This window comes from Cynocephalus volans, chromosome 15 (genome assembly GCF_027409185.1).
Source record: "Cynocephalus volans isolate mCynVol1 chromosome 15, mCynVol1.pri, whole genome shotgun sequence".
NCBI classification, from domain to species: Eukaryota; Metazoa; Chordata; class Mammalia; order Dermoptera; family Cynocephalidae; genus Cynocephalus; species Cynocephalus volans.
In genome coordinates this window covers 6097626-6118483 of record NC_084474.1, presented here as the reverse complement: position 1 = coordinate 6118483, position 20858 = coordinate 6097626, and the positions used below count along the sequence as shown (strand labels likewise).

The 20858-nt window shown below is 38.3% G+C and overlaps 1 protein-coding gene across 1 annotated transcript in view; it reads left to right on the top strand.

Moving 5' to 3' along the window:
- Positions 1-20858, top strand: part of PRKDC (protein kinase, DNA-activated, catalytic subunit) — a 174966-nt gene that overhangs the window by 4481 nt on the left and 149627 nt on the right. The window contains exons 3-14 of the mRNA XM_063079108.1: positions 88-180; positions 1543-1617; positions 2970-3078; positions 3510-3622; positions 3710-3809; positions 10322-10377; positions 10463-10493; positions 11003-11160; positions 17675-17818; positions 19190-19354; positions 19946-20114; positions 20448-20497. Coding sequence (XP_062935178.1) covers positions 88-180; positions 1543-1617; positions 2970-3078; positions 3510-3622; positions 3710-3809; positions 10322-10377; positions 10463-10493; positions 11003-11160; positions 17675-17818; positions 19190-19354; positions 19946-20114; positions 20448-20497 — 1263 coding nt within the window. The remainder of the gene's footprint in view (positions 1-87; positions 181-1542; positions 1618-2969; positions 3079-3509; positions 3623-3709; positions 3810-10321; positions 10378-10462; positions 10494-11002; positions 11161-17674; positions 17819-19189; positions 19355-19945; positions 20115-20447; positions 20498-20858) is intronic.

Sequence of the window (20858 nt, the reverse complement as noted above, 5' to 3'; positions counted from 1 at the left end):
TTCATCTTGCTTTTCTTGTATATTCTTTTGTGTTGAAGTAACTCTTAATTTTATCCTGATTTACTATGTGTATTTCTTTTATTATAGTTTCGTGATTGCAGAGAAGAAGTCCTAAAATTTTTATGTATTTTCTTAGAAAAAATTGGCCAGAAGATCATGCCATACTCTCTTGATATTAAGGTAAGGAGGGAAAAAACATACCTCATTATGTATTAACATCTATGTTAACTTATGGTATAAGTAACTTGAATTTTTATTTTATTTATGCCTTTCTTGTTGGGGAGTTTACTTATTTCTGCTTGATTGTGTTAGAAATGAAGTGGGCTACTCTTTTTTTTTTAGATTTACTAAGCTAAGGCTCTTGTCAGAGAAATTACTTTGATAATTTTTTTTGTAACTATCTTGATATCTTTTTGCACATGGGGTAAAAGATACCTTTTATGAAAAGCTGTAATAAGTTGGATTTTTTTAAATTGTGGGGAGATTCCAGAACACTTTAAAAGACCATTAAAGAATCCTCCCACTGGGTAAGGTCCATATTTCCTGTAGTTGATGTGTTCTCTTTGATGACAGTCTGAAAAGTTTGGCTCTCTCATGCTTCCCATCCTTCTCCAACCTGCCCTCCCCAGGTTTCCTAATAATTTACTGTGGAAGTAGCAATCATAAATTAATTTGTTCTTTCTCAGCTTTTCTGTACTTTCTACAAGTGCCACATCTCAAAGTAAGTTGTTTTTGTTGGTCCTGAATTTGCTTTTAGGTCTAATGTGCTAAGAGTTGATGAAGAAGTATATGTTCAATCTGAGGTTATTTACAACAAGATGTTTTGTAAATTATAATGAGCTAAAAATATATGAACTATTACTTTTAATGGTTATCAGTGTTTTGACTTATGGTCTATCTTGACTGGAATCTTAATATTTCTAAAGATTGTCTCAGAAGTAGGAGTAGCTAATACTTGCAGTGCTTCACAGTTTACAAAGTTCTTTAATCTGCAGTTTGTCTTAATTTTTACAAAAATGCTGTGAGCAAGGTATTCTTACTCTTTCTGGCTTACAGATGAGACTTAAGTTAAGAAACCCACCTGTCTAGTGGAGTCAAGTTGCCTCATTCCAGGGTGCCTGTTGTTTCCTTACGTGGGGCTGTTTTCTGAGAGAGTCCTGGTCACTCTTAGAATTTCTTTAGTCACCCCTTTTATACTTCTATTTCTTTCTTGATATATGGCAAAAAGTACTATGGAAAGTATGTAAGGAGGAATGGCTTGTTTTTTTGTTTTTTTTTAAGAATCCTGCTGAGGTGTCGATTTATTTTGTGTTTCTTTTGGTTATTGTTGATAGCATTACCACAGCATATTGCATCAATGTTTTCAGTAATTTCTAGTGTCTACAATCATATACTCTAACGTTAAGCTTTTAACAGCTAAATAGTAAATATCAATAGCATACATTGGTATTGCTTCTTTCTGAAAAGCAAGTTTTAGCTGTTGTTAATTCTTAGTTCTTATAACTTATTGACAATTTTGGTATATCTCCTTTTAACATCTAGAATATTTGTACCAGCGTTTATACAAAAGATAGAGCTGCTAAATGTAAAATCCCAGCCCTAGACCTTCTCATTAAGGTAATTTTATATTTTTAAGTACATGTATTTTATTTTAACATATAACATAAAACAGAAAATTGGAGTTTTGGGTTTTGTTTTTGGGGAGGATAGGATTGAAGCACATTGATGCATGGGTAAGATGTACATTTTCCAACTGTCACTTGACAATACCCTGTGTATTCGTCAGTTTTCTGTTGCTTATAGCAGAATACCTGAAATTGGGTACTGTATAAAGAAAGTGAAATTCATTTCTTACAGTTTTGGAGGCTGGGAAGTCCAGGTCTAGGGGGCACATCTGGTGATGGCCTTCTTGGCAGGGACTCTACAGGGTCCTGTGGTGACAGGGTAGTGCATGGCTAGGGCTGAGCAAGAGTGTGTGTGTGACATTCTTCTTCCTCTCCTTTTTTTTTTTTTTTTTTTTAAAGATGACCAGTAAGGGGAACTCAACCCTTGGCTTGGTGTTGTCAGCACCACGCTCAGCCAGTGAGCAAACCGGCCATCCCTATATAGGATCCGAACCCATGGCCTTGGTGTTATCAGCACCGCACTCTACCGAGTGAGCCACGGGCCGGCCTTCTTCTTCCTCTCCTTATGAAGCCCCTAGTGCCACTCCCGTGATAGCCCACTCATCTATTAACCCATTAATGCATGAGTGAATTAATCCACTCATGAGAGCATAGACCTCATGGTCCGATCACCTCCCAAAGGCCTCACCTCTCAAGTACCATGTTGGGGATTCAGCTCCAATGTGAACTTGGGGGACATTGAAACCACCGCACCCTGGTACTTTGTCCTCAGACCCTTTGGGGTAATAAAAGAAGAATCTGAGTTTGTGAGGGGAATGAAGGAGAAAAATAACTAAGGAATTTACTGCTTTTCTGTTTACCACCCTTACTGCCTTTACCACCTTCGGCAAAACCTAATGCTATTAGGATTTGCCAAAAGGTCACCTCATTGTATCTCTGAGTTTTTTCCTGAAACCTCAGGAGTGGAAATAGGTCTATGCATTGCATTTAAGTGGGTGTCGGGGTCTCTCACCTGCATCTCTGCCTCTTTTTGCATCTCTTAAAATTCTTTTGGGTCTGATTGGTCCTTGGTCTTGAGTGCCTCTGAGAGAATGGTTCTAGTCATGTTACTGATTTCTCAGAAAGGTAAAATTAAGCCTAGATCATCCTTCCCCTTGTGTTCTTCCACCACCCACCTCAACTCTCACCTCCCAAATAATCTAGTTAGATGCGAGCCCTGAGAGGCCAAGTTGAATCCCCTAGAGACACAGGATTCTGAAACTTTGCTCTATGAAGATGCATGGAGGTAGAGGATGCCTTTTCTTTATTTTCCTCTCTAGAAAATGCTAATTTGTATTCTTTTAGTTACTCCTGACTTTGAGAAGTTCTAGACTCATTGATGAATTCAAAGTTGGAGAATTATTTAGTAAATTCTATGGAGAACTTGCATTGAAAACAAAAATACCAGATACAGGTGAGATGCATTTAAATGTTATTTTTAAATATTTTAATACATTAACAAATTATTAGTGTAAGACAGATTTCCTCTACCGAGATATTTATATGTTTTACAGATGAATCCTTTATGCTGAAAACAAAACAAAATGGAAACAAACAAAAACAGTGTGTGAAGACTTGCATTTATAAGATTGTTAATTTTACAAAATGGTTCCTTTAAATAGAAAACTCACAACACCTGTCAAATATAATTTAGTTTACGATAATAGATTCGCATAAAACTTATCAGCAAAGATTTCAGTATGTAACACTAGATACTTTGTATGTCTTACTGTGAAATTACTTTTGAACTAAACATTCTCTCATTTTCTTATTTATACATTTTTGTTAATTTAACTTATTTAAATGTATTTTTTGGCCTTCATTTGTCTAAAATTTATTTTTCAGTTTTAGAAAAAGTATATGAACTCCTAGGAGTATTAGGTGAAGTTCATCCCAGTGAGATGATAAATAATTCAGAAAACTTGTTCCGTGCATTTCTGGGTGAACTTAGAACCCAGGTATGATAAACTTCATGATATTCCATTTTCATAGATTTGGTTGTATTTTTCTATTTTAGTGATATCTTCTTAAAACTTTACTTTTAGATGACATCAGCAGTAAGAGAGCCCAAACTACCTCTTGTGGCTGGATGTCTGAAGGGCTTGTCTTCACTTCTGTGTAACTTCACTAAGTCCATGGAAGAAGGTATTGCTTGGCTTCACTTGATTTTCTTTCTCTACTTAAAACAAAAATTGCCTATTTATTTTCTTGAACTTTAAAACAATTGTGAATTCACATGTAGTTGTGAGAAATAATCCAGAGACCCGTATACCCTCCCCAGTTTCCTCTGATGATGGCGTCTCTTGTGATTTTAGTGTGATAGCATAACAGAACATTAGCACTGATAACCATCCACTGACATTCGTCAGATGTCACCAGATTTACAAGCACGTGTTTGTGTGTATTTAGTTCTATGCAATTCTATCATGCGTAGGTTTGTGTATATGCCACTACAGTCAAGATACTAAACAAATTCATCACCACAAGGGTCCCTTGTGCCACTTTTTTTAGCCACAGCCACCTCTGTCCCTCCCCCACCCCCAACGATCACTAATCTGTCTCCATCGGTAGTTTTGTCATTTCAAGAATGTTGTACAAAGGGATTCATATGACTTTTTGTGTCTGGCTTATTTCATTTAGCATAATGTCTTCCAGGTTCATCCATGTTGTATCATGTGTCAGAATTTCCTTTTTAAGGATGAATAATATTCCATTATACAAATATGCCACATTTTGTTTATCTGTTCATCCATGGATGGACACTTTTTGGCTGTTAATAGTGCTGCCGTGAACACTGATGTACAATATCTGTTGGGAGTCCCTGCTTTCAGTTGTTTTGGGTATACGCTTAGAGGTGTGATTGCTGGATCAAATGGTAACTTTATTTTTAATTTTTTTGAGGCATTCCCATACTGTTTTCCAGAGTTCTACACTTTTTACATTCCCACTAGTGGTACACAAGGGTTTCGGTTTCTCTATGTTCTTGCAAACACTTGTTATTTTATGGTTTTTTTTATAATGACCATCCTAATGGATGTGAAATGGTATCTCACTGTGGTTTTGATTTGCATTTCCCTGATGACTAGGGATGTTGAGCATCTTCTCAAGTGCTTATTGGCCATTTGTTTATCTTCTTTGGAGAAATGTCTATTCTGATCGTGTGCCATTTTTTGGAGGGGAAGGGATGGCTGGCCAGTATGGGGACCAAACCCTTTGATCTTGGTGTTACACCTTTGCCCATTTTTAGGTTAATCAGGGTTTTTTTTACTATTTGTTGTTTAGTCTTAGGAGTTGTTTATATATTGTGGGTATCAATATCATCTCAGATTTATGATTTGCAAATATTTTCTCTCATGGTGTGGTTGCCTTTTTACTCTTTTGATTGTGTCCTTTGATGCACAAAAATTCCTTATTTTGATGAGGTCCAGTTTATTTTTTCTTTGGTTGGTTTTGGAGTCATATCCATGAAATTGTTACCAAATATCTCATTTGTTGCTTCTGCACCTTTGTAGAAAATCAGTTGGGCATGATTTTGTGGGTCTACTTCTGAGTTCTGTGCTCCATTCTGTTGGTCTCTTTGTCCCCGGGCAATGCCACACTGACTTTTTGACTATAGCTATATGGCAAGCCTTTGCATTGAGTTGAGTAAGTCTTCCCATTTTATTCTTCTTTTTAAAAATAATTTTAGTATTATAAGGCCTTTACTTTTCCATTATAAGTTTTAGAGTAAGTTTGTCTGTCTACAAAAAACCATTTTGTGATTCTGATAGGCATTGCATTAAACCAGTATATCAGTTTGGGGAGAATTGACATCTTTATTATGTTGAGTTTTCTAATCCATGAATGTGGTATATCTCTTCATTTATTTAGGTCTTCTTTGATTTCTTTCATCAGCATTTTGTAATTCTTAAGACACGGATCCTTACCTATTGATCTTAAATTCTGCTTAATATACTTTTCTTCATAAGTATCAACAATGTTCCCCTAGAGAAACTCTTAAATAATCTTAACTGATACCAATATAAGCAATATGAAATTCATTTCTTTTTAAAAGGCTAATAAAACTTTTAACCCTAAAAGATTCTTTTTATAATAAAAAAAACTATTTCCTCTTTCTTTTTACTTATATTCAAGTAATTGCCAAATTTTTGTACCTCCTCTGTTTCTTCTCAACCCTTCTGTATTGCTTCTTGCCGAGAATATTGGAGCAGCCCTATGTGACTTCCCTTTCTTTGTCTTCTCTGTCATCTCTCCTACATCCTGTTGCTCCCACTCTATCAGGTTCTTGTTCAAAGATCATCACCTTTATAAAGAATTTATGTGCTGAGTCACTTCCTCTGGCTTTTGTACTCTTCTCTGTTACAGCTATATTTTTGTATTTTTATGTACAGCTGTATATGTTGTATTTTTAATTTACCAGGCTATACGTTTACTTCTGTCCCTTGACCCTGCCAACAGGTAGTGTTGCATATTTGTCTGTATATTTTCTTGGCTTATAAATTGGCTCTCAGTGGACATATATAGTTTAAGAAAAGTAATAGTACTTATTGCTCATTTACCATGTGCTAAAGCCTATTCTAGACACACTGCAAGGAAGGTTCCTGTGGTAACTCTGTAACACAGGTGTTAATATTGCTGTCTTACAAATTAGAAGACTGAAACTGACAAGTAACTTGCCCAAAATCACACAATGGCATCACTAAAGAATTACATCTCTAAAGAGTGGGCAGAATAATGGACCCCGAAGATGTCCCCATCCTTGTCCCCAGGACCTGTTATGCTGCATGGTAAAAGGGAATTAAAGTTGCTTATCAGCTGACCTTAAAATAAAGAGATTGTCCTGGATTATCCAGTGGCCCCACTGTGATCACAAGGGTACTTAAATGTGGAAGAGTGAGGCACAAGAGGAAGTCTAAGTGAGGAGATGTGAGAAAAGTTGGACTAGCCATTGCTAGCCTTGAAGATGGAAGGGGACGTGTGCCAAGGCTGGGGTGGCCTCTGGAAGCTGGAGAAGGTGAGAAAACGGATTCTCCCTGGAGCCTCTGGAAAGGAACAAAGCTGTGCCCACACCTTGATTTTTAGCTCAGTGAGACCCATTTCAGATTTCTCACCTTCATAACTGTAAGGTAATAAATTTGTGTTGTTCTAAGCTGTTAAGTTTGTGGTAATTTGTTATAGCAACGATAGGAAACTAACATAGCTAATAAATGGCAAGTCTAGGCTTTAAGCCTTTGTCTGAGGCTAAAATTTATACTTTTTCTGTTATGCGACGCTCATGTGAATTATACTTATAGTTCATTCATACAGTATTTATGTCCTGGGTGCTTTCTATCTAAAGAGCGATGAATTTGGTATTGGGTTCAGTGGTCTAAGTCACCAAGTCCCACCATCACAAGCTCAGGCTAGTGGAGGAGACAGACAACAAAGAGGTGGACAGGCTGTTCCAGGGCTCCTTGATGTGCGCACGTGGGGTGCAGTGAGCAGGAATGCCAGCGCGTGGAGAGTGGAAGATGCACACAGCGTTCTTTCTGAGACCTGACACAGACTCTGTGACCTGGAGGATGAGAAGAAGCCAGCTGGGGAAGAGTCATTCCAGGCAGAGTGACTGGCCAGCACCTGGCAGGCATGTAGTGGTCTGAGGGTCCGAGAGAGTTGGTGTGTCTAGAGTTCAGAGGCAGGCAGAGCTCTGGTCCAGGGTGAAACTGAGAAGGGCACAGGGTCTGTATGAGGGGCTTCTGAGCTGGGATCTCATTTCAGACAGAGTGGGGGCCATGGCTATTCAATAAGGAATGTGTATGGAGCAGTAGATGTTTTGCAAGGGTCCACCTGACTGCTGTTAGTTATGATACGTGTGAGTGTAGGACTGAGAGGCTTTGTTCCTGAGTGTGGTAGTGAGGAACTGAGGACCGTGCACTGATGACTAGGCTGAGTTCAATGGGGTAGGACTGTGGTTCAGGCGGAATCCTGGCTTTTTGTGTTGGGCATGTTTAACTGGTGTTAACAAAAGAGGACCATAGGATCTGCTAAAGAGAAATGGGAGATTTTATTCTCCATAAAAAAGACAATCTGCAGATTGTGGAGCACAGTCCTCAGCAGGACCCAAGATAAGACCTCCTTCTTGGGAACGAAGGAGGAAGGCTAGTATTTATGCCTTCCAATATAGGCTCATATGCATATTCAGTGAGCTTAGAGGAATGCTCTGTACACTTATGGAGAAGGCTGTACATGTACGCAGTGACTGAACATGTCAACGAAGGTGTGTGATTGTGCAGGCTCTATAAACTGGCCGTGGCTGGTTTCGATGTGGCCTCTTTTATCAGAGAAGGGGGAGAACAATGCCCTTGGAGTCTGTTTCTGTCTAATTGTAGCCATGGTGGGCCCTCAAGAATGAGAAGGAGGGGGTCAGTGGCTGGCACCAGGTGGACTTTGGAAGGTCAGTGAGGTCGTAGATCCCCAGCTGTAGCTGATTTCAGCTTATCTTCTGAGAGTTGCCTTTGTTTAGTTACAGAAAACTTCTTAACAGTGAGATACATACTGTCATGCTGAGAAATACCTGTCTGTCCTTTCCCTCTTGCTGTGGCCATTTAGTTCTGTTTAACAATTTGAATGTCTCTTCTAACCACAATGAGTCCATTTTGTCTGTCCTTTGGGGTACATTTTAACATTGAAGACAGTTATGGAACATCCAGGCGTAGATGTCTGGTGCAGTTGCGTACGTAAGACTGGATCATGCAGGAGAAATTAGACCTTGAATGTGGAAGTGTTCAGCACATCGGCAGTATTTAAAGCTATGAGTGTGAGCAAGGTGAGCTGGAAGTGGGTGTGGAGAGCCTTAGCAGAGGGTCTCAGGAGGGAGTCTTGAGGGAGTGCAGGGCTGCTTCGCTGCTAGGGGGTCTAGGGAGAAGTGATCAGACAGGCATAATGGGCCCATCGCCACAGGAGATGCTGGACTGCCAGAGTGAAGCAGAGGCGAATGAAAAGGAGGGGGTGGAGACCATTTGTGGAAAGCCCTTTAGAGAATCTTACAGCAGAGGAGAGCAAAGAAATGGGGTATGGCTGATGGGTGATGTGGGGATGAGAGAGGGTTCTTAAAAATAGACTCAAGAATTTTTGCACCTATGTTCATAGGAACATTTCCACAGTAGCTAAATGGTGGAATCAACCTAAGTGTCCATCAACGGATGGATATTCACAATGTGGTATATATATACAACGGGTATTATTCAGCCTTTAAAAGGAAGGAAATTCTGACACAAGCTGCAGCATGGATGAACCTTGAGGACATTATGCTAAGTAAAAAGAGCCAGTCACAGAAGGACGTATGCTGTGGGATTCCACTTACATGAAAGATCTAGAATAGGCAAAGTCATAGAGGCAGAATACAACAGAAGTTACCAGAGGGTGGGTAATGGGGAAGGAGAGTTACTGCTTAGTGGATACAGCCTTTCCATTGCCCATGCTGGCAGTGGAGGTTGCATGCTGTGTCTGCTGGATCCACTCCTTCCAGACCCACTGCACACCGACCAGTGCTTGGTGCCCTTGTGTGTGCACACTTGTGTTTATGCTGTTACTTTCTATTTGGGTGATTTTTTTCCCCAGCTAACACCTCTTCTTTCAGTCCCAGCTTAATGCTACCATGTTGGTAAAGCCTTCTTGAATACTCACAGCCAGAACAAATCTGTTTGTCTTGAATTCCAAAGAAGCTTTTTTTGTGTCTCTTACAGCATCATCCTTCAAACATGGTAATTGACCTCATTCTCCCACCAGCTCCAATTACATAGTCCTCTGGGGTCTACCTTAAAATATGTTAGTCCTTGCAATCAAAGCTAACAATTCTTGAGCCTCTGCTGTTTGCAAGTCATTGTCAAAAGGGCAGAGAAGTCAGTGATGAATAAAGTATGACTCTGTGCAGCTGTGATGAATAATCTGGTGGGAGACAATTATGCAAATAACTCACGCTGGTCAGGCAGGATGAGAGCCTCATGTTATAGCCAGGTGTCTGTTTTATCTTCCCCTGTAGGTAATAAGTTTACTAAGGTCAAAGACCATATTTTATTCATATTTCTTTTTTTTTTTTTTTGTCTTTTTTTTCATGACCGGTACTCAGCCAGTGAGTGCACCGGCCATTCCTATATAGGATCCGAACCCGCGGCGGGAGCGTCGCTGCGCTCCCAGCGCCGCACTCTCCTGAGTGCACCACAGGCTCGGCCCCATATTTCTAATTCTCATAATAATTTGTCATATACTATGTGTTGAATAAATGCCTGGGAGTATTGGGAGAAAATCATGTGTTTGGCTTTGAATAAGTTATTTTATTTAATTGCACAAACAACCCTGATAGAAAGTATATACTGTCCCCTTTACGGATAACGGAAAACAGAGCTTATGAGTGCTGAGTTGGAATTTAAACCCTGTCTTTGTTACTGCAGATTTTCTTTCTATTTTCCCGCAGCAGTAACTGCAGCAGTCATTACTTGCACCTCTCCAGCTGGATGGGTGGATGTAAGATATTGCTCCTGAATCCACAGGAGACTGTTAGGGTTAATACAGATGTCTGGCTGTCTGAAATAAAACAGTTAGTTGTAAAGTCATTGGTAAAGTATGTCAGGTGACACTTGTTAGCATTTGTAACAGAGGCTTCTTTTGGTTATTTCCAGATCCCCAGACATCAAGAGAGATTTTTGATTTTGCACTAAAGGCAATTCGTCCTCAGGTAGGATTAATATTATTCTAATTCTTTTACAGTTGAAGCTTGTGATTTTCAAACATTGATGGTGAATTTTTTTTTTCTGAAATAGATTGATCTGAAGAGATATGCTGTGCCCTTAGGTAAGATTCTATATTTAATGAGGTATAATATTTTAGATTAGCACATTAACATCTCAAGTAAGCTTTTGCTTGAACTACAAATGACAGTAAATGTGATCATATCTGTGATGCTTTGCACATAGTTTTTTACAGGGAGGCTTTTGGGACCTTGTTTTTCTCTCACAAGCTCTGATTGAGATGGCCATACTCAGGTTACATGACTTTAAAAAAAAAAAATTTAGGGCATCTTTCAGGGGATCCAGGCTATTCGATTCTGAGTTTGCCTAAATAAATTCTGATCCTACTTCTGACCCTTGTTTTGGGGTTTGTTGGTAAAGTCATCAGCCTGTTGATTCAGTTGGAAGCTGGTGGCATTAGAGCTCTGACTGGCATCCCTGGGTTATCGTAATGTGATGGTGCTAGGTCTTCATGAACACAGTTTTAGCTTTGACATATACCCAAAGCTTTCTTAGTCCTCTGTTCTGGCTTATGTTGTCCTATTTTAAAGACAACGGTTTTTGCATTTGCAGCTGGCTTACGCTTATTCACCCTGCACGCATCTCAATTTAGCACCTGCCTTCTGGACAACTACGTTTCTTTATTTGAAGTACTGTCAAAATGTTGTAGCCATACAAATGTAGAATTGAGAAAAGCTGCACATTCAGCTCTGGAATCCTTCCTGAAACAGGTACTGCAAATCCAACTTTCATTTAAAAATATTTTTTCCACACAAAGAATTATATTCTAATCTTGTACGTGCACATTTGAAAAATAAATACAAGTTGATAGCTTTTGTAGTATTTAAAGCAGAAAGCTTTACTGTTGATCAGCTACATGGGTGTCACTGGGATTGAAAGAGAGCTACGAAGGTACCAGATTTGGTGAGAACCTCAGAGCCGAGACTGGAGCAATTGCAGTGGAGTGATGATGTGGGGGTAGGTGAAGAGAAGGGCTTGGGGGGTAAGGGCTCCCTTGAGCTGGCGGGTGGGTGGGGGCAGACAAGGAGCCCATGTCCTGGGAAATGAGGGCCAGCTGTCTTGAGAAGATAGGTGCTTGTGTGTTGCATTACCTCAAGAGTAGGGAGAGCCCCTTAGAAGCATGTCTTGGTTGGCCAAGGAGAATTGCCTGTGCTTATGGTTCTGAGCACTAGGCTCAGGATGTCTCAAGCATCCAGAGGAGTCTGGAAATACTGGCAGTTCAGGCCGGGTGCCCAGGAACTGCCTAGACTGGTGCTGATGGGAAACACAGGATTCACATAAGTTTTATTTGGAGCAATGTTATAAATAGATAAATAGTAGTTTAATTGATAGGCTAGTCCACAAAAACCTGTGTGAACTGTGGCACAGGAAGTATTGGCTGGAGGTTCATGGGCTTTGTGTGCAGGAGGGAGAGGAGAGAGAAGCACTGGCCTCCTTAAAACAGGTTTGGCCCGGCTGCCAGGCAGACCTATGGGACGCATCTCGCCCGTGGCTCCCTCCCTCTCCCGTTCTGTCTCTCTCAGCTTCTTAGTGTTCCCTGCTGTTCTCAGCCTTCCGGTCAGGGTTGTTGTCTCTCTCAGGCTGTTCTTGGCATGAAGTTTGCCTCTTCTTTCTGGTCCTCCTCATAAAAACTTCTGTTCAACTTAATTTGGCTGATCTTATTTGTTAAGGAAAATAAAAGTTTGAGGAAATATTTTTTTACTGATTCATAAGATATGTTTGGATCTCAGTAAACATTTGCTCAGATAAACCTTTTGAGAGATAGGATCTCATGCTTTGTTACTAAGGTGAATAAGAACGTCCAGGACTTGTGCAGGGAAGTGGGGTTTGTGCAGAGGGATCATGCCCGGTGACTATCGTGACAATACCTCCCTTTCCTAGCATGAGTGGCTGAGTGTGGACCCGCAGGAATGACTGTCAGCCCTCCCTTGGCTGGGCTGATTGCCCCACCGAACTTCTCCCTTCCAGATCCTTGCACACAAAATTTAATTTCAGACTTCTTCAATTCTTAATAAAAACTAGGTTGAGTAAATATCATTTAGAATTTCACCAAGGATATATATTCTACTTTCTACTGTACAATCTGTGAGAAACTTAGAGCTTAGACAACTGAGAAGTCAGAGGGAATGGTCCTCTCAGTGCTGCCCTCTTGGCTGATTTCTGTTGCGAGTTTGAGGGTTTCCAAAGTCACTCTCAAATTTAATAATTTGCTAGAAGAACTAACAGAACTCGTAGCTGTTACACTCCCATTTACAGTTTATTATAGCTAAAAAGGACAGATTAAAAAAAACAAATAAAAAAAAAATAAAGGGAACAGACTAAAATCAACCAAAGGAAGATACACAGGTGGGGCTTCCACTGTCCTCTCCCTGCTCAGGGAGTCAGCACAGCGGGCAGGGAGCCTTAGCCGGATTACTCAACTGAATCTCAGCATTCAGAGGTTTTATTGGGGTCTGTCACATAGGTATGGATTGATTGATTGCCCATGGGGTTGATCTCAGTCAACAGGTCAAAAGTACCATGTGACCGAAAGCCCCTACCCCAAGTCACACTGTTACTTTTGGGTGTGGCTAGATCAGATCATCCAGCGGGACCTGAGGCTCCCTTGCAAGAAGGACACTCCTACCAGCATGGCATTCCAAGACAGCCAACACCAAAGTTCAGACCTCTCTTTGGGCAAGGTTAAATAATCTGCTACACAATCTGGATATTGAAAATTTTATTCTCGCATTTGCTCAATGCATTAGAAAGAAAGTGCCTGTGGCCTCACTTATTTTGGCCTCTTGAATAAATTTTTTTTTTTTAACCAAGGTTCCCTTTGCATTATGCCAATAACTTCCATGGTATTGTTACACAGTCATATGGAACTTCCTGAAATATTTAAAGGTTTTTGTTGTTTATAGTGCTGCCTTTAAGAAGGCCCATGTCAGAAATTACTTACATGTGTTATTACTAGGAAAAACTTTGCTCTCCTGAATGTTTAGTTTATTTTTCTCATATGGATATTGGGACACTTAGAATTTTCTCTTTGTTCTGGCTGCTGAGAAATTCAGAATGTGGCAACTATATATGCATTATTATTATTATTATTTTTTTATTTATTTTTTTAAAGATGACTGGTAAGGGGATCTTAACCCTTGACTTGGTGTTGTTAGCACCACGCTCACCCAGTGAGCCAACCGGCCATCCCTATATGGGATCCGAACCCATGGCCTTGGTGTTATCAGCACCACACTCTCCCGAGTGAGCCACAGGCCGGCCCCTATATGCATTATTTTTAAAATCAACTTCATTGAGGTATAATTTTTATATAACATCTATGTATCTTAAGTTTACAGTTTGATTTGACAAATACATACATTTGTGTAACCACCACCTTAAGAAGTTCCCAAAGCCTCTTTGCATTTTATCCCCACCCCAACTCCAGGCAGCCAGTGCTTTCTATCACTAGAGATTACTTTTGCCTTTTCTGTAAATCTTACAGTATGTGTTTTTTCACGGCCAACTTGTTTTGCTCTTCTAATGTTCTTGAGAGTTTTCCATGTTGTAGCATGTATAAGCATTTAATTTATTTTTATTGCTGTATAGTATTCTTTTGTATAAACATACCATGGTTTGTTTACAGACATTTGGTTGTTTCCAGTTTGGGGCTGTTATAAATAAAACAGCTAAGAACATTTGTGCCCAAGTGTTTTCGTGGACATAATATTTTCATTTCCCTTGAGTAAAAACCTAGAAGTGGAATTGCTGGGTCACATCATAGGTACATGTTAAACTATAAGAAGCTACTGAACTCTTTTCCAAATTGGTTGTTCCCTGTTTTACATTCCCACCAACAGTGCACAAGAGTTCCAAGTACCCCGCATCCTCTCAACACTTAGTATTGGCAGTCTTTTTAATTTTAGCCACTCTAATGTGCAGGTAATGTTATCCTACTGTGGTTTTACTATGAAGTTCTGTGGTGACTGTTGGTGGTGATCCTTTTTTCCTGTGGTTATTAGCCATTCTTATATCTTGTTTTGTGAAGTATTTGTTCAAATATTTTGCTTTTTTTTTTTTTTTTTTTTTGTCTTTTTCGTGACCGGCACTCAGCCAGTGAGTGCACCGGCCAGTCCTATATAGGATCTGAACCTGCGGCGGGAGCGTCGCTGCGCTCCCTGCGCCGCACTCTCCCGAGTGCGCCACGGGCTCGGCCCCAAATATTTTGCTTATTTTAAAGTTAGGTTGTGTGTCTTTTTATTAATGAGTTTTAAGAGTTTTCTACATATTTTGGATACAGGTTCTTTGCTAAAAATAATACAAATAGGTTTTATTCTATGGAGTGCCTTTTCATTTTCTTAACAGCATCTTTCAAAGAGCCGAAGTTTTAAATTTTGATGAAGTCCAATTTTCCAATTTTTAAACTGGTTCCTCCTTTATATGTCCTGAGAAATCTTTACCTGTCTCATGGTTGCAAAGATTTTTCTCATATTTTTTTCAGGAAGTTTTTTACACTTAACTTCTGTAATCCATCTTGAATTATTTTTTGTCTATGGTGTAAAGTTAGAGTCGAAGTTGATTTCCCCTTCATTTGTTGGTTCTAGCACCATTTGTTGAAAAGACTCTTCTTTCCCCACTTGTCAAGAATCGACCATATATGTGTGGGTTCATTTCTGGACTCTCTAGTTTGTTCTATTTATCTTTATCCTTACATCAGTACTTCACTGTCTTGATTACTCTAGCTTTACATTAAATCTTGAAATTAGGTAGTGGATGTCCTCCAGCTTCTTTCTTTTCTGTTATTAATTTGTCTATAGTACTCATATGTACATTTTTTAATTCAAACATTACATCTATGGGAAAGAAAATTTCCTTTTTTCACTCAATACTTTATAAAGTTCTTATGAAAAACATTACAGTTAGTTGCATATACCCCCACCCCCAAATACAGAAGAGTACAAAGAAGGCTATTAAAATCTCCTGAAATTCCACCACCAAGAAAAAAATCCCTTATCATTTTGGCGACCCCTCTCTCTCTCTTTCCCTCCCTCTTCAGAAAGAGGGAATGAGAAGTGAGGAAGAAAGATATCCTCACATAAAGGAATGTTATTCATAATTTCTGTAGCCTTAAGATTTTCTACTGTGTTGGGTATATGAAGGGTCTTCAAAAAGTTCATGGAAAATGTATTCTGAAAAAACTATGGATTTCAAAAATTTTTTGCACCAAAATAAACTTGTGTTAACTTGTTATACATGTCTGAATGGGATCTAGTGTGAGGCACTAAGAAGGGTAAGATATCAGTTTGAAAAGAACCCCTATCATAGCAACAGGAATTCTGCTGAAATTGAAGCAAGAACAAACATCAGATTTACAAAATGGTGAAATCATTGATGATTTACAAAAAGTTTCCGGGGATGATGCTCCAAAGAAATCAGAAGTTTATAAATGGAGAACTTGTTTTAAGAAGGGATGAAGTGATGTTGAAGATGAAGGCCCAGTGGCAGACCATCCGTATTCATTTGTGAGGAAAAAATGAGTCTCGTTCGTGCCCTAACTGGAAAGGACTGATGGTTAACAGCAGAAACAATAGCCAACATCATAGACATCTCAGTTGGTTCAGCTTACACAATCCTGACTGAAAAATTACAGTTCAGCAAACTTGCCACTCAGGTGCCAAACCTGTTGTGTGCACATCAGCTGCAGATGAGTAGAGCTTTCAATGGAAATCTTAAACAAGCAAGATCAAGATCCTGAAGCATTTCTTCAGAGAATTGTAACAGGAGATGAAACATGGCCTTACAGGCATGATCCTGAAGACAAAGCACAATCAAAGCCATGGCTACCAAGAGGTGGAAGTGGCCGAGTGAAAGCAAAAGTGGATGGTCAAGAGCAAAGGTCATGGCAACAGTTTTTGGGATGCTTAGGCATTTTGCTTATTGACTTTCTGCAGGGCCAAAGAACAATAACATCTGTTTATTATGAGTGTTTTGAGAAAGTTAGCCAGAGCTTTAGCAGAAAAACACTGGGGAAAGCTTCGCCAGGGAGTCCACCACAGCAATGCTCCTGCTCATTCCTGTCATCACAACAAGGGCAATTTTGTGAGAGTTTCTATGGGAAATCATTAGGCATCGACCTTAAAGTCCTGATTTGGCTCCTTCTGACTTCTTTTTGTCTCCTAATCTTAAGAATCTTTAAAGAGCATCTATTTTTCTTCATTCAGTAATGTATGAAATACTGTACTGACATGGTTAAATTCCTAGGACTCTCAGTTCTTTAGAAATGGACTATGGTGGGTATCATAACTTATTACAAAAGTGTCTTGAACTTGATGGAGCTTATGTTGAAAAATAAAGCATAGATTTTTATTATTATCTTTTAATTCCACTTTTCCACAGACTTTGAAGTCCCTTTGTATTTTCCTCACATTTCATTGAGATCTACATGATTAATTTTCAGCGGCAGCATAATGTCATTATATTTATGAACCATAATGTTTTAATCCGTGCTCTACTGTAGGATAATTATTTTCAAGTCTTTGCTGTTCTATACAGAAAATAATTGAGTAAAAATGCATAAAAAGAATGCTTGCTGGAAGTACAATGATAAAAAATTAATAATGCCTGTAGTTTAAGCGGTTAAATATTATAGTATATTCATAAAATGAAAAAGTATTCTGCAGTTAAGTAAGGTGATATTATTTGTTTAGTTCTTGAGAAATGTGTTTATGGTATATTTTGTGAAAAAGGAAATTATGAAGCAGAACATATGATATTTCATTCTTCTAAAATAAATTGGGAGTAAATTTCCTGGAAGGACATACTCTAGGGCCTGACAGCGTTGGGTAGGATTAAGAAGTGTATTGGTTGGTTGGCAACTGAAGGTGGATTTTTTTGTGTGTGCCTTTGGTAATTATCTAGGTTTTCCATTCTTGTTCTGGACAGGTTTTATGTTGAAATTAGGAATGCTCTTTTGAACACCCATGTTTAGTTCTTGTATTTAGGCTGTTGTTGCTTGATTTGGTAGACAGTAATCTATTTGCTTCTCAAAATACTTTTTTCCCTTACCTCAATTTAAACTTTATAGTTTGGAGTTTATTTTTTCAAAAACTAGTTCGTGAGTTAGACCAATTGTATATAACTATAGCAGTACACAGTAGTATATAAACAGTTCTAGCTTTCTTATATTTGCATAAATTCCTTTGCTTAGTTATTAAATATTTCTAAAACGTAAATATGCAATTGCAGGTTTCTTCTATAGTGGCAAAAGACGCAGATATGCATAAGAGTAAGCTGCAGTACTTTATGGAACAGTTCTACGGAATCATCAGAAATGTGGATTCAAACAAGAAGTTATCCATTGCTATTCGTGGATATGGACTTTTTGCAGGAGTATGGCTCATTAATTTCTCTATTTTATCTTTTTGGTTTCACTTGAGTGTTTTAAAGGAATGTAATTTATTGCGTTTTTGAATAGTGTCTCATACTTGTGACAATATTATTGTCATTTGTTTTATAAACAGTTAAGGGTTTTTTCATTGTCTTTTGTATACTAGTATTCTTTATCTGCATTATCTCAAATCTTTGTAACTCCCACAAGCCGAGTATTATTCTCTTATACAGATGAGGAAACTGAGATTCAGAGAATTTAGGTAATTTACCAAAGGACACAGAGAATGGACAGAACCAAGATGTAAATCCAAGTCTGAGGACTAGAAACACTATGTTTTTTTCCCACTATGCCACGCTGTCCCTTGTTTTTTATTTATTAAACAAAATTATAGCTGATTTCTTTCAAAGTTTTAGAAGTTCACATGACAAAAAGATGCATATTTAAAAATATTACAAATAACCCTATTTATTTCCCTCTTTGTGGATTTCTGTGACTTCTGCTTTACAGAGAAAATAACTTCCTTCCTCCTTTCTACAAACTGGTCCATCAGTGTCTACTCTGTCTCTTTTCTTTTTATTTTTTGGCAGCTGGCTGCTACGGAGATCTGAACCTTTGACCTTGGTGTTATCAGTACCACACTCTAACCAACTGAGCTAACCAGCCAGCCATTCTCTCCCTTTTTTAAATCTTCAACTCCATTTGTCTCTATTGGCTGCTTTAAATTTACATAGGGTGGAAGAAACAGTATGTGAGAAGCCTCAGAGGTAGATGATAGCATGGAATTTTCTACTTCATATACTATGTCTGATCAATGTCAGCTTGTTCCTGTGCTAGGTATGTTCACAATGTAGCCAGAGCACAGTAGACAAGAAGAAAGGGAGAGGACTCCAAAAAGATAAACCAGGTAGAGCATCAAGGGGTCTGAACTAGATTCTCAAGTCCAAAGAAGCCTTTGAAAAGTCTGAAGTTAGGTGGTTACATTATCAGATTCATGAGTTAGAAAAGACGGCTGTGGGCATGGTGTGGAGCAAGGTGTGGTTGCAGGTCTAGCCATGTGCTCAAGCCCTCAGTGTCTCCGGTGGGTGGCTAGCTTTGTGGGGGCAGGGACAGTGCCTCATTTGTCTTTAATACCTGCCACCTAAACAGGGCCAAGAACATAGCTGACAATCAGTACGTGTTGTATGTATGAATAGATATTTAGAATGTGATTAGAGATTATAATGAAAAGCATCTATATAAGGTATTGTATTTTATATCTGTATTCTCAATTAAAGATCTTGTTTATATTCAGTTTATAATCACATGGCTTAACATGACACTTTAAATATTATTTTGACATTGATAAGACTTCTGTTTCACTTTTCCTAAAGCCTTGCAAGGTTATAAATGCAAAAGATGTTGACTTCATGTACGTTGAGCTCATCCAGTGCTGCAAACAAATGTTCCTCACCCAGACAGACACTGTTGATGACCATGTTTATCAGATGCCAAGTTTCCTCCAGTCTATTGCAAGTGTCCTGCTCTACATTGACACAGTAAGTGAAGTAGTTAATTAAACTGAGAACAATTTTAAGTATTTAATCTCATTTCTTTAGATAATTTGATGGAGTCGTATGATACCGTTATGTAGGCACCGTTGTGATCAACACGACATTTTTAATTAATATGTTGTGTCAGTAGAATTATTGTCATGAAACTTGATTGTTCATTATCCAGAGCAGGAAGAACTATTTGTTATTCTCTCCATCTTTCCGAAAGATTAGTAATTGCTGCTTGGGATCCAGTTGCACCTTTAATTAATATGTTGTGTCAATAGAATTATTGTCATGAAACTTGATTGTTTATTACCCAGAGCAGGAAGAAATATTGTTATTTTCTCCATCTTTCCAAAATATTAATTGCTGCTTGGGATCCAGTTGCATCATTCAGACACTTCTACTCCGATTTTTTTTTTTTTTTAGGCAATCACAATAATAAATGTTAAGCTTAGCAGATTAGATGACAAGCCAGGTTTTTCATTTAACCAATATGTGTATAATTCAATTGTAATTACTTTGAATATTTGTGTTATTCCTGTATTTATTTATACCATCCTCTAATGTTTGGTTTGCTTCCATTTCTGGTAGGTTCCTGAGGTATATACTCCAGTTCTGGAGCATCTCATGGTGGTGCAGATAGACAGTTTCCCACAATATAGTCCAAAAATGCAGTTGGTGTGTTGTAGAGCCATCGTGAAAGTTTTCCTAGCCTTAGCAGAAAAAGGACCAGTTCTTTGGAATTGCATTAGTACTGTGGGTAAGTTTGCAATTCATTCTTGTTTTTATAATGATAAATTATGAATACTTAACATGTTCTTTGATATAGGTAAAGAAAATCTGGTTGCCAAATTTTTTTGTATCTTTGATGCCTGTTGGAGAACTCCTAAAATTTTGGTAGATCAAAATCCTCTCCTTTTTTCATTCTTTTGCTTCTGAATCTTAATAGTTCAAAATTGAAAACTAAAGATATTAATGAACTTAGAAAGGAAGTTGAGAGGTAAAGTTATGTTCTGAAAAATTATGACTTGTTTTTATTGAGTGTTTTGTTGTACTTTTCAGTGTTTCCATTTTTTTCATTTCCTTTTTTCAGTGCATCAGGGTTTAATCAGAATATGTTCTAAACCAGTGATCCTTCAAAAGGTAAATTCTGAATCTAATGTTTTGAAAATTGGTCTTTTGTCACTGAAAGTTAGAAATACTGCTGAGGTTTCAGTATGTAAATACACGAAAGTAGCATTTCTTAGTTATTAACCATTCCTTACACTTTGAAAAGTGTAGGACATAATTCTGCTATGTTTTGTTAGGTGAATGCACTTCTCCTAAGGTTTGAAACATTAAACATTATTTTACTGCTATATACATTTTTACAAAAAGGAAATGTTTTCTCTCTTGAAACTCTAGGGCAATATACCAAGGTGTATTTTGGGAGGTATATCGTAGTTATTAGAAGTTTCAGGAAAGAGGAGGTGACAGATCAAAGGGTGTAAGAAAGTTCAGTAGA